The 13,302-nt window shown below is 42.1% G+C and overlaps 3 protein-coding genes across 4 annotated transcripts; 2 read left to right on the top strand and 1 right to left on the bottom strand.

The window, feature by feature from the left end:
* Positions 1-1,542: 1,542 nt before the first annotated feature.
* On the top strand, positions 1,543-4,382 carry gpr45 (G protein-coupled receptor 45). Its single transcript, XM_079563054.1, has 3 exons — positions 1,543-1,699; positions 2,607-2,732; positions 3,038-4,382. The coding sequence occupies exon 3, from the start codon at positions 3,142-3,144 to the stop codon at positions 4,303-4,305; it is 1,164 nt and encodes a 387-aa protein (XP_079419180.1). The 5' UTR covers positions 1,543-1,699; positions 2,607-2,732; positions 3,038-3,141; the 3' UTR covers positions 4,306-4,382.
* A 965-nt stretch (positions 4,383-5,347) lies between these two features.
* On the top strand, positions 5,348-7,604 carry cUnh2orf49 (chromosome Un C2orf49 homolog). 2 transcript variants are annotated; one of them, XR_013793197.1, is made up of 5 exons: positions 5,348-5,472; positions 5,625-5,782; positions 5,873-6,101; positions 6,210-6,813; positions 7,595-7,604. XR_013793197.1 is itself a non-coding variant. In XM_079562610.1 (4 exons), the coding sequence occupies exons 1-4, from the start codon at positions 5,362-5,364 to the stop codon at positions 6,264-6,266; spliced, it is 555 nt and encodes a 184-aa protein (XP_079418736.1). In that variant the 5' UTR covers positions 5,348-5,361; the 3' UTR covers positions 6,267-6,884. The 2 variants fall into 2 exon arrangements, 1 of the variants encoding a protein (XP_079418736.1); XM_079562610.1 differs by lacking the exon at positions 7,595-7,604 and having other exon boundaries at positions 6,210-6,884.
* Positions 7,083-10,492, bottom strand: fhl2a (four and a half LIM domains 2a). Its single transcript, XM_079562608.1, has 6 exons — positions 10,391-10,492; positions 8,398-8,572; positions 8,152-8,326; positions 7,897-8,066; positions 7,641-7,827; positions 7,083-7,556 (listed from the first exon to the last, which is right to left on the bottom strand). Exons 2-6 carry the CDS (start codon positions 8,551-8,553, stop codon positions 7,405-7,407), a joined length of 840 nt encoding a protein of 279 aa, XP_079418734.1. The 5' UTR covers positions 8,554-8,572; positions 10,391-10,492; the 3' UTR covers positions 7,083-7,404.
* Positions 10,493-13,302: the final 2,810 nt, after the last annotated feature.

Here is a 13,302-nt window from a genome sequence, read left to right as displayed (position 1 = left end):
CTGAAATACGTCCCGCTTCTTCCTCTCGCCAACTTTTATCTCCATTTGACAGGCCAAGTTGAAGGCTTCGTAGTAGCGTTAGCCTAGCGCTGCAGTGTTGTGACATTGTTGACACCGTTGACCAATCGGTACCCACACACGTTATCCCACGCTCACAAACACAGACCTATCTTTGCGGATTTGGGGTCAGTTTTCGAAGCCGTAGAGAGGACAGACAGTGTTATAAAACATCAGCTGTTTGTCAGAATCGTGTAGTGTGTTCGCTCTTACGATTCTCTGTCGCTAAGTGTGAACCCCAGACGTTCGAAAATCGCACTGAATCCAGTCGTGTAGTGTGGACCCCCATTCTATATTAAATCGTTTACGACTGGAAAAGTCGTGTAGTGTGTGCTGACCTTAATGTCAGAAAAACTTAAGAATACAAGCATATGGGAGCATAACGTGAAGTCGTTGCTTGTGTTGAAAAACTACAAAACAAAGGCGCAACAACGTGACGCCCGTTCAGCGAGCTGCTCTGATTGGTCGGTAGGCTCCATATCGCTGCGTCACTTCCTTTGAAAGCGCGCAATGGAGCGTTGCCAGACCCTCTTCTGTAAAGAAGCGGGGTCTGGTTGGCGAGACTACTCATTCATGTGTTAGACTCATTAGCCAACAGCCGTTGCAAATGTTAGAGTATACATTGTTCTCGCACTGACCTATAGACTGGGGCAGTGGTTCCCATAGTGGGGTCTGGGGCGAGCGGCCCCCAAAGCTTGTCTACTAAACAAGTACATTGAAAAATATTGATTTTTAAAGGAAAGATACATTTATTTGTTACAATGTTTGACCTTAAATCAGTTTTTTTTAGCAAACAATCATTACGAGGTGTTATTTTAATGTAATTTTAGCTGTAAAATAATAAGATAATTTGAAAGTTATTATTACTGTGGGGCCCCGAGAAAATTTGAGATTGACAAAGGGGCCGCAATGTCCCGGACTTTGGGAATGTCTGGCCTCGGGTAGTAAGTATTTTTTTTTATGCTGAAGATGCGGCAGGTCTATTATCAGGTGCATTTCAGGTAATCACGTGTGAGGCATTTCCGAGGCATTTCCCTCAAACACTTTATAAATGATAGCCTCGTCCGTGAAGCATTACCGGAAGATGTTGAAATGCTGCCACCCTCTGTTCGAATTAGAATGAGCTTTTTTTGGTCTGCAGTGTTAGGCGAATTAAACAAAATAAAGGTCAGTAGGGAAACCAAAAAAACAAAACCGTTATTGAAAGAAGAGCATGATACATTTCCCAAAATATAGACGTAGGACTAAGGTTAAAAAAAAAGAAAAGAAAAGAAAAACATGCTGGAGATCTTGTTTGTTTTAGCCTATTTTAAGCCCTAATTTATTTCAATTCTAATTTGCTGTGTTGAAAACATGAATCTTAATCGATACTAGACCTACTGAAGAATAGATGGTGAAACTATAAAACGCGCGTGTGAACCTGCACCAGCCAGTGAAGCTGTAGGTCTTTCCCACTGGCTGCTCCTTTAATGCGGGGCCACCTGCTCCGCTGGCGTCAGCGTCATCCGGAGGCGGCGCGATGGAGATCAATTCCAAAACAGGTTAGGAAAAAAAAAAAAACGCTCGTCGTATCATAAAGCTAAATCGTGTCACTGATCGTATTGGCTCTACCACAGAAGTCACAAAGCCAGGTGCTCTAAAGGTAGGTCTTCCATAATATGTTTTCACATAGCCTTAAATGATGGGTCAGTGTTGACGCGAGAGCAGTGCCTGAGTGTAAAATGTAACTTTTCTTTATCATGTTATGATTGGCTATAGTTGCCTTATAGCCTGGGTCTTGCATAGACCGGTGGGCACTACGATGATTGGCGCAACGCACCAATCAAAAAGGCTGTCATTCCAGTCACTGAATTATGGGGAATATGGGACCTTTTGATTAATATTTGCTGTTTTAGGTCTGATGCAGGGTGCCATCATTAGACAGCCTAGGCCTCCACCTTGTACTAAGCTTAGAGTTAATTTATTAAGCTACATAATAGTGTAAAACTATAGGTTGATGTGACAAATTAGATTACAATGGTCTAGCTAGACTGTTGCATAACAGCACAAGTCATCATTTTAACCAATAAAAGGCAGTCATCTTTCTGACCCATTTACCATGTTCATATTTTTAAATTGTCCACTGTTTTCTTTTATCCTCTTGCACTGGTTAAGGCTTACAGCTCACTTCATACAATCAATCTTAAAGATAACTGAATTGATTGGTCATCAAACAATGAGAGGGCAGGAGTGCTCTTCCATTATAAAAAAACATGTCCTCTTATACACCAATCTTTGACGAAACACGAGACGAGAGACTGCTTGTTGCCATAGAACCGATGACCTTGTTGCCATGGCAACATGCATCAGCAACACTATTTTGATCAAATATTGCTACAATGGCTACAACCTCTGAAGAAATTATGTCTTGTCATACATGCTGTGGTTCACTAGTTATTTCTAAACTATTGTTTAAAACTGCAGATTTTACTGCTATTTCATAACTGTGACTGTGCTTAAACAAAAGAGTTACCATTTTGTCCTTGATGCTGATGTTCTTTCTCCCATAGTGTGGTGTAGCTGTGTAGCTGAAGCCAGGACAGGGACCGGAAGCCAATGTGTCGTTAAAGAGTGTCCAGTGTGACACCTGGCTGAGCTTCTGCTAAATCAACAGGCCAGCGACCCTATCATCATGGGTGTGTATTGTCTGTGTGTGAAGTGTGACACTGCCCTATAAGAGTGAACTTGTTTATTATCAACCCAAGACTATAGCTTGACTGTGTTTTGTTATTCATATAGCTAAGTTGATGAGTTGATCGTTGTTGCATTACATACTAGTAGTAATAGTAGTACAATCTTGTAAAATGTAAATGTTACACATGGTTTTGACTGTGATTTCCAGATTGATTTAGCTGAATGTGGCTTGCGGTAGAACCTCCTACAGGTTTAATCACAACTGAACCAAATGCTCAACAGATTTATTCTTTCCTTTCTTGAACAGACACTCCCAGCACTGGCCGACAGCATGAGAGAAGACACCTCCTAGTCATCCCCCTGAAAGATTTCCATCCTTATTTTGAATGATAAGTTGCAGCAGTTGAGGCCATGGCCCTCTGCAATGACAGTCTGCCAGAGGACTGCATCTTCATGGACCCAGGCAGCCCAGTTGGCCCAAGTGACAGCGTGCCCACCCCCAACACTGGGACTCCTCTCATCTCGGCGACGCTGCGAGCGACACTGGCTGCAATTATGATCTTTATGATAACCATTGGCTTCCTCGGCAATGCTGTTGTGTGTCTTATTGTTTACCAAAAACCTGCCATGCGCTCTGCTATCAACCTTCTCCTAGCCACCTTGGCTTTCTCTGACATCATGCTCTCTCTTCTGTGTATGCCATTCACTGCTGTCACAGTGGCCACGTCGGACTGGACATTTGGGAGCACCTTCTGTCGCGCTTCGATCATGCTTTATTGGTTGTTTGTACTGGAAGGGGTGTCCATACTTCTCATAATCAGCGTAGACCGATACCTTATCATAGTTCAGCGGCAGGACAAGCTGACCCCATATAGGGCTAAAGTGTTAATCGCAGGGTCTTGGATGCTCAGCCTGTGCATTTCGCTGCCATCAGTGGTGGGATGGAAGGCAGGTTCTGCGGGTTTCGGGAGCACCTGGGCCCCTCAGTGTGTCCTGGGTTACAGTGAGTCTTTGGCAGACCGCGGGTACACCATCCTCCTGGCAGTATCTGTTTTCTTTGTGCCATTCACGGTCATGCTCTACTCTTACATGTGCATACTCAACACAGTGCGACGCAATACGCTTCGCATCCACAACCACACCAGCGAGCACTCCTGTCTGCCAGCCCTCAATCAAATCAATAAAATGAGGAGTAAAGGACTGCAACACCCTCCACAGGTCAAAGTGGACATAAGTTTCAAGACCAGAGCTTTCACTACAATTCTCATCCTCTTTGTGGGGTCCTCTGTGTGCTGGTTGCCCCATACAATTGTCAGTCTGCTGGCAGTATTCAGCCACCAGTTCTACTACAGCTCAGTCTTCTACTCCATCAGCACAGGCACCCTGTGGCTGAGTTACCTCAAGACAGTGTTCAACCCAATCATTTATTGCTGGAGAATACGGAAGTTCAGGGAGGCCTGTCAGGAGTTCATCCCCAAAAGCTGCAGGTTGTGCCCGAGAGTCCCAGGCCGCAGCCACCGGAGAGTCAGACCAAGCAATATCTATATCTGCAGTGAAAGCCAGTCTTCTGTGTAAATGAAAAAGGACTTTCTAAATCGTTCTTTTGTGTGTGAGCAAACAAGAACCAAAAAGGTAGCAATTATCGTTGATTCATTTTTAAAAAAATGTTTTGCTTTTAAGTCTCTGATATGTTACAAACAATATTTATTTAGATTGGATTAAAAATGTATTGTTTGTTTGTTTGTTTGTTTGTTTTTAAATACAGTTGGTAAAAAGCTGGATGTTATCTATATGTTTTGGAGATGAAGAGACAATTTTTGTCAAGCACTATACTATTTTATGTGATATTTTGTACTTCTGTGAGAGAAAAAAAGAAAAGAAAAAAACTTGTCCCCCAAAAAAGCACATGATTTCTTACAATTTAATAGATGAACCCATGTGTCAAACTGTGTCAGACTTTGAGTTGTTTGATTGCAGTATCGAGATGTTAATAAATATCTTTAATCACTTATTACTGTCTGTATGACAAATTAGACAACACATTACAACTCTTGTTACCCGAGGTGTAAGCACAACACAGACAGTAGATGGCGCTGTTCCTTTACTCAAAATAGCACTCAATTTGATAGGCCCCTGGTCTGGCAGGCCAATTCTAACGCTGGTGAGGTTGAGTTTTGAGAAGCCTTTAGTCCAAAGTGTCGGCTGTATATACCACTGCAGATGAAAAAATGCACAAAAGGTACACACTGCTCCAAGAACACTTTCCCCCTTTGCTTTTTTCATACATGGCCTTGGATGATTATGATGCAAGTAATGAGTTTAATGGCCTGATAATATCTTGGATTTATATTGTGCTTCTCGAGCTACTCAAAAGTAGAATAATGTAGGCTATTATTCATTCTCTCCAGCCTGTGGTGACTAGTCTGTGGCTGGCAGAATAGTGGCTTATGGCCTTATCACAACCATCACCGATAAATCAAGCAGGGCCTTACACGGACTCCTCATTGTCGTCCTTGTTTCTGCTTTGTCTGGGTCATTATGACTTCATCTCCAGATGTCTATTCATATAATAGATCCATGTCATATTCTCATGAGCGGTGGCTGACGCGGGGCATGTTGGGAAAATCAAACATGGCGGCTTCCACAGCACTAGACGGAAAAGCTAGCTCCACTTCAGATATGGATCTTTTACTACACCCCGAGCTTTTATCCGACGAGTTTCTAAAATTAATATTAAACGAGGTAAGTCCGCATTCACCAATAGCGTGTCGGGTCCACGTATCTACTGTAACTTTGTAGAGCAGTGTAAATGCTAGCCACTTGTGCTGTAATGTGCGGCTCCTGTCGTCTCTGAAATTGTAAACAATGTCACACTGCTCATATTCAAAATGTAGAAAAGGGTAAATACCCGGGACACTTTGAGTCGGGACCAGCTTACGGAGCTTTACCTGCGCCATGTGATGCCCCTGCCACAGAGGACTCTCCCCTCCAGCCGCTGGGGCAGGACCGTGGCCAAAACCCGGGGGACGCACGCACCATCACCCGCTCACAGGTGAGCGCCCCGCGGGAGACGTATTCAACATCATTATGCATCACTGGAATAAACGCTTCATCAAATCATGTTTTGTTTCTTTATTCGCAGTAATGACGCCAACAGAAAAAGGCCACTAGTCACGTTTGACGGGACCTCATCAAACAGTGGTCCTCTGAAGGTGAAGAGACCAGACGGATGCAGTCTATCATCTGGAAGCACAGACAGGCTAAAGCCACCGCCAAATGCAAACATGACCAGCCCCATACGCAAGCTCACCACAGTCACATCACCTTCACCCAAAGACACTGCGGATCTTAAACGAGAAGCACATAATTCAGTAAGAATGATGGTGAATAATGGAAGTGTTTGTTTAAAGTGGTATTTGAGGATATACGGTTTATTTAGTCTTTCTGCCAATAACGTTTATTTCTTCTTTTGTGTTTAGAGCTCACTAAATTCCCCAGAGATGAAGAAAAAGATTCAGCATGTGACCTGGCCCTGACATCGTCACCTCATCAAGTCTTGTTCATAGATCACTCTCCAGTAGTTGACCGCTGTAGTTCACTTTTTCTCAAGGTTCCTCTGTAATTACAAAGAACGCAGCTGTAAGGAATATCACCCGTAAGCATGAGAGAAGGTTGGCGCAATAAACCTTTGAGATCCAACACTATCTTGTACCTTTCCCCACCCTCAAGTGCCTTTACCATTCGTGAATCACCTCACTCATGAAGACGTAATGGCAACAAAAATGCTTCCTGGTTTTAACAAGTAAGAGGCCTCAATAATAGATCGTATGGACTGTTCTGCATCGTATTTAACTATAATATTGATTTGAGTTTGACATTGTATAAATACCCTTGACTTTTTTCTGTCATGTGTGGGAAGCATAGTTTTCATATTTATTTATTGTGGTTTGACGCTGCTTTCGTGCTCACTGCTTATGATGGATCAACTGCAAGACATTACTGTGGCCATATGCGAAATGATCATCCAGCTCTACAAATATGAGCCTGTTTTAAATTTTCTGATTGACTTGATGAGGAATAGATGTACTTTCTAATCATTACGGCATACTCTGGAATGCGTAGGAATGCGTAGGCCAAAAAATAATTGTATTTTTATGTCCGTGGTTTAATTAAACAATTGTGAAGCAAAATTTGTCCTGGACCTCATTACAGTAATAAGTCACTCGGGTTAATTGAAATCTGACTCTATAAGATCATGAAATATATTATAAACACATAAGCACACTGGCTCAGTTTGGACACAACACAGCTTGACATAAAGATGCATGTTTATTAAATATTCACTATACTTTTATGCTTTGACAAGAAAGCTATGTCAAAAGCTTTAATTATTGCACTAGATATATCTGCATAGTACTGAATGGCTTTCTACACCCAAAGCTACATGTACAGTATCTTTCAAGCAAATCTTTACAGTCAGGTCAGACAGCCACATAGCTTTGATAATGAATACATTTTGAGTGAAAATTCACACAACGTGGTTAGTTTTCTGAGGCTTAAAACAATGTATATTCATAGAAAGTGATATGAAGATTCTATGCTCAGTAATAAGGTAGCAATTGAATCTCTTTTTATCTATGACATTCTCTATCAGATTGTTTTTCTCAAACCAAATTAGATGTCCTTTCCACACTCAGGGCACAAGATGTCATCACGTTCAGTGAGGAAGCCACGTCCAACCAGGGAGACGGAGCACTTCTTGCAGTTGAAGCAATCATTGTGCCATTGGCGCTCCTCAAAAGATATATACTTGCTACCACCCAGACCTGAAAGAAGGATGAAGTTAGGTCAGGATTAACGTGAGTAGATGTGCAGTACAGTTTGTGTCATAACAAGGACATGAGTGTTACCACTGATTGGTGTGGTGCAGGAGGCACACTTCTTGGCATAAAGGTTGCAAAAGCAGTTGAGACAATAGGCAAAATCATCTCTAGATGTGAACCTCTGTCCAGACAGCTGCTGTTTGCAGCTGGTGCACAGGAAGCAGTCCTTATGCCAAGGTTGCTCACGGTAGGTCACACCTCCAGTGGTGATGGGCTGGAAAGCAACACATGGCCAATTCAGATTTTTTTTTGTATTGTTGTAGACTGTGGCTGGATAACTTACCTTCTTGCAATGGACACACTGCATGGCAAACTGCTTCTCGTAACAGGGCACGCAGTAGTTATGGTTTTCCTTTGGGATGAAACTCTTGGTGCCAATTGGCTGCTGGCATCGTTGGCAAGTGAAGCAAGTCTCATGCCAGCTGTTCCCTTTGTGCTCCATCTTTCTGGAGCCTAGATCAAATAGGGCAGTGATAATATTTCAGCAATGTAATATGAAGCTTGACAGATAAATGATTGAAGGAAATTATCTTCCTACCAGGCATGATGGTTTTCTTGCACTCATGACACTTGGAGGAATACTCATTGGAGTAGCACTCAGTGCAAAGCAGCTGCTCATCCTTGGTGGAGAAGGGCTTGTCCACCAGTGAGCGTTTGCACTGAAAGCACTTGAAACAGTCCTCGTGCCAGTGGCGGTCCTTGTAGGACAGATCCTGTAATACAAACAGTGACAGTCGGCCCCTTTTAACAATTCTGAACCCAGGTAGTAGACGTCTAATCTCACCCTGGAGTTGCAGCCAATGGGTTTCTTGCACTCCTCACAGGTGTTGGAGTACAGGCTCTCGTAACATTTCACACAGTAAGGGTTCTCCTCTCTCAGGACATATTTCTTCCCAAACAGGGACTCTTTGCAATAGTGGCAGTCGTAGCGTTCTGTCATTCTGACTCAGAGTGGTCGCCTGCAAGAGCAAATGCAGCAATAATGATATTAATAACATAATAACACGACACTGTTAATTTACTGTGCTGTATACTCCTATTTCATTTTGTTTCTCTGTTAACAAGCAACATTATACTTGTACTGATTTTTACTGTTCTACTTCTTTTCATCTCTGTCCTGCTCTGTGTGGTGTCGGCACTTTATTTTGTTCTGTGCGACAGGAGTGAACGATGACAGACGAGGAGGTATAAATAACTCCTATCAGGCCTGCTTAGAGACAGTCAATGCTCTCTACATACCGACGCCTCTTATGCCACGCACACTGACCCATCCGTCACCTCACCTCCAGCTGTCAGCACCAAGGCCCTGTATTGCCTGTGCATATGGAATGGCATTTGTAATAATGGCCACTCACGAGCTGCAGCTGTTGATGGTTGGCTTACAAAGCCGCCTGGTTATCCCATCTGTGCTTAAGTACTGTACCTCTGGCCATGCTATGCTGGTGCAGAGAGCATGTGCCTTTACTGCCAATTGGAGGTCTACTAGTATATTCTGCTTAACTATTTAATAGGTCTCAAACAAAGATCATCTTGTGTCATGTGATCACTGTCTTCAGTGGAGATGCTTTTTGGATTTATGCTGCCACTGACATTTAAGAGCTCTGTATCTTGTCTCAGTAGAAGTTAATCTTCCTGCCCCTCTGGACCAAGCTTTTCCATCCCCTCCCACATTCTTTCATTGTCTGTAGCTCCCACCATGACTCACCTAGCTTAGGACAGGGTTTATCCAGCGCCTAAAAATAAAAAGATAATCTAAAGTCACAAAAAAAACTTTTAGTAATTTAGACATGCTGTTGTTTGGTGTAGCCGCTGGAAAAAGTGTGTCCAATGACTGGACAAATCTCACTGTGCAGAAAAAGAACCCACAGGAGGCAATTACAATGCATATGCACCTTTTGAAATGTAAAGTTATGATCATGTAATTTAATATCTGAAAGGATATGAAGGAAACTATAAATCAAGCAATGTTTATTTCAAACATAATCTGTTAATAGCGTACCCCAAATCGCTACCTGAAGGAAACAGTAATTAAAATGTTTATCACTAATAAAAACACAAAATGTTTTGGTCAGGGGTGTCCAAACCTTTTTCATTGAGGGCCACACATTGAACAGTATATACAGGGTGGAGGGCCACAGATCAATGCTCAATGCAGTCAGACATTCAACTGAGTGCATTTAAGAGAGGTTGAAATTGTATCCCACACATTTCAATCAATCTTTAGTTCAGATTCACTTTATTTAATGCCAGCTCTGTCTCACAAATAAAATTTATCGCGGTTTGAATTGTGTGGGATTATTTAACTTGCAGTAAAAAGTACCATCTCTGGGTATTGTGTGCCAATTCAAATAGAACAGGCCACAAAAAATTAGTCTCACGGTCGCATTTGGCCCTCAGGCCGCAGTTTGGACACCACTGGTTTAGGTCGTGAATGCAAAGTTTCTCCACATCCAATGAAATAAAAGTGTATTGAAGACAAGCTCTTCTGCATCACTATGTTCACAACATTGGTGAGTACGAATGGAGAACGAAAGTGAACATGAGGAGGATTAAAGCAGAGAAAGGATGGTACACACACACATAGAAATTATGATTTAGAAGTTTATTGCTCAAAGTGAAATGAGGAAAGTGGCATTTAAAGGGAACTCATAAAGAGGAAAGGTGCTGCGGGTTGTGGCAGACAGGGGATGCCAGAGCACTCTTTGTCCTGCAGTGACAGTGAGGAAGACAGAGAATGAGAGGGTGATGGATGGAGAGATGGTTGAGATGATTCTTACCTTTGCTCTGAGGAGAGGTGTCTGTGTGGAGTCTGGGCAGACTGAGCCACGAGCCTCTTGTCAGCCCTTCTTACTCCTGATTGCATACTCCACCCATCAGAGACTAATTGAAAAAATGGGAGGGGCACTGGAGAGAGGAAGGATGAGGGGAAGGGGTTTTTAGAGATGATCTATAAATACAGCAGTGCTGCACAGAGATAACACCAGGCCCCCATTTTACCCCCTCAGGCCTTTTAAGGTCACCCCCTTTCACATTGTATTGGATCCAACACAAACTCAATCACATCTCATGTTTCAATGAGCTTCTCACACTATCTGCAATATCAATATACTGCAATTATCAAAATGGAAGCTATTATGTCTTGAAAAACAATTGCTGGCTTCATACTTTTTAATGGATAGATGCCAAGGGTCGAATGGGAAAGGGTGTTGCCCTGAATGATTTGCCCCCACTCAAGTATCTCATCTGTCTGTACCTCACTATATTCATTCTCACAGGGGACCCCTCTTCAGTGATGGTATCTAGGCCCAGTAATGACACTTGGTTTCTAAGAAATCTAGCACTATTTTCGGCATCCTCTGGTCTTGTTCACACTGCTGCCCCCTGGTCCCTCTGAAGCAGGCTTTCCTGACCTGGTGGGCTCTGGACACTTTCCAACGGCACAATGCGTCATCACTGCCCCTCTCAGGAGCACTATTTGAGGATCACACAAAGAGAGAGTTTCCATAATAAGCTTCTGCTTGATTGTGTGGATATGGTCTCTTATCTATATTGTAGTGAAAATAGCTGGTGAGGAGCTATGATTTAAAACGACAATGTTATTACAATGTTTTTGACAGATTTTTGTTAAACTTGTGGGACGCTTTTGAAACTTGGCTTCACAATGTCTGTGAGAGGCTACTCTGGCCTCACTATCAGGCGGTCCCTGGTGTATGACTCCTTTCTGTGTGAAGTTTGCATGTTCTCTTTGAGTCTAGCTTTCCCCAGAAAACATGCCCAATAGGCTAATCCTCTGGCGAGGTGCACCTGATCTGGAGAAGGTTCCCAGGGCAGTGAAGTACAGTACAGAGGACACATTTAGGCAATAAAGATACTCACACTTAATACACTTGTTCCTAGTTTAGAGGGTTTGAGAGACTTTTGTGATCAACAGGAAGTCTTGATATTGCCAAATTAAAGTCCTGTGATTGAAGAACAATGGACCTCATTCAAGACACATTCTTACGAACAAAATTGTTCTTCTTCTTACGAAGACTTTGGTATTCACAAATTTAGTTCATTGCTGAATGAGTAAATCCTGATGAGGATTAGTGATGAGTACTCTAAAGCACAATTACAATTTTAAAATCATGGTCAAAATGAACAAAAAAAATGTATTTCCCATCTCATGATAAATACGATATTTATTATTATTTTCTCTGAGAATAACAGGGATGAGTGCTACAGAACAGAGAAAGCCAAGTCTTTCACATTTAATTATACATCAGGCACATAAGCTTGAATATCACATAAGTTAGTTCAACAAGTGAGAGCACAAATAGACTTCTATATTGGCCAATGAAAAAACTCTTAATGATTAAATCTTGGGATTTGGCCGTGTCTATTTAATTTCAGACACGGAAAGTAATTAAGGTCTCAAGGGCCAAATCATGCTCTGAAATGATGCCAGACTCCAAACTAACATGTTCCAGCAACATTTGCCAGGCTACTGTCTTCAGCTGGTAAAGCCAATCCTCCTGCTGCAACAGCATGGAGCCTGTATCCACTATGGAGGGTAAAGGGATAATTCTGCAGCTGTTTGGGCACAAGCATGAGGCTAAACCCTCCTCTTACCTTTGATGTAAATGCAGCTTTATAAAAAGGTCAAACCCTAAAGACTCTAGGATCCTCTGCATCATTAGTGCACTGTTTACCATATATTTGACAAAGCAAATACAGCCAATCAGAACAGTTTTAGGAGATGTCCAGAGCACTGTCAACAGACTGAAGGAAGTGGATCCCACAAAAGGCTAGATCTAAGGTCCCCAGTGTCCAATTAGGACTGATGAAAGGTTTGATTTTGGCTCATGATGAAGAATGATGATAATGAGTGCGAACTTTATCGTCTTCACATTCATTCATCAACCTTTTAACTACAAGAATCAAATCAAATGTATTTATATAGCACATTTAAAACAAGAAGTACATTTAGCGGTTTCCAACACAATAAGGACAAGTATAATCCATTAGAAATGTGCCCTATGACTGAAGTGGTGAACTCTGCAAAGGATATATTTTCAACAGGGTGATTGATCAGCAGTAACTGATGATGTGAGGGCGGTGGGTTCGTCCACTTACAAAACCGACTTTATGATACTGTGCATTGCATAGCCTACTTTTATTTTACATGATCATGGTGTGGTATGTTCTCAAATGGACCTATGTAATTGAATTTATTAGCCTCTAACAAGTAAACATGAGTACACACAGTGATGTCCAGAGCCACAGTACATGTGCACTACTGTGCATGCACTTTTAGAATAAAATGGATGCCAAAGATAATATTCAATGTAGCACGTCATATTCACCTTTTCCATTAGTGTAGTGTGAATGTGTGCAGCGTGTGCTTGTGTCTGGTCTCTGATGTGTGCTATATCTGACACAGCAAATCCTCATCTTTGAGCTGGGTGTTGTGTTCCCAGGCTGCTAAATCCTCAAAGATGAGATGTTCCAACACTTTATTTAGACCAAGTTGCATTTTTCCCCCCTTTGTCCTTGCATTTTTACTTCACCTATTTAAAACATTATACCAATACATACTGTACTTTCGAGAGAAAGAGAAGCACAATCAGTCAGGAGTTTGCTTGCCAGTAGGGACTTTACATGTTGCAAAATGTTAAAAACTTACACCTTTACAAACTTACTTTAACTA

This window comes from Gobius niger (genome assembly GCF_951799975.1).
Source record: "Gobius niger genome assembly, chromosome: 9".
NCBI classification, from domain to species: domain Eukaryota; kingdom Metazoa; phylum Chordata; class Actinopteri; order Gobiiformes; family Gobiidae; genus Gobius; species Gobius niger.
The sequence above is the reverse complement of the archived record's forward strand: the minus strand, read 5'-3'. Positions and strand labels throughout refer to the sequence as shown.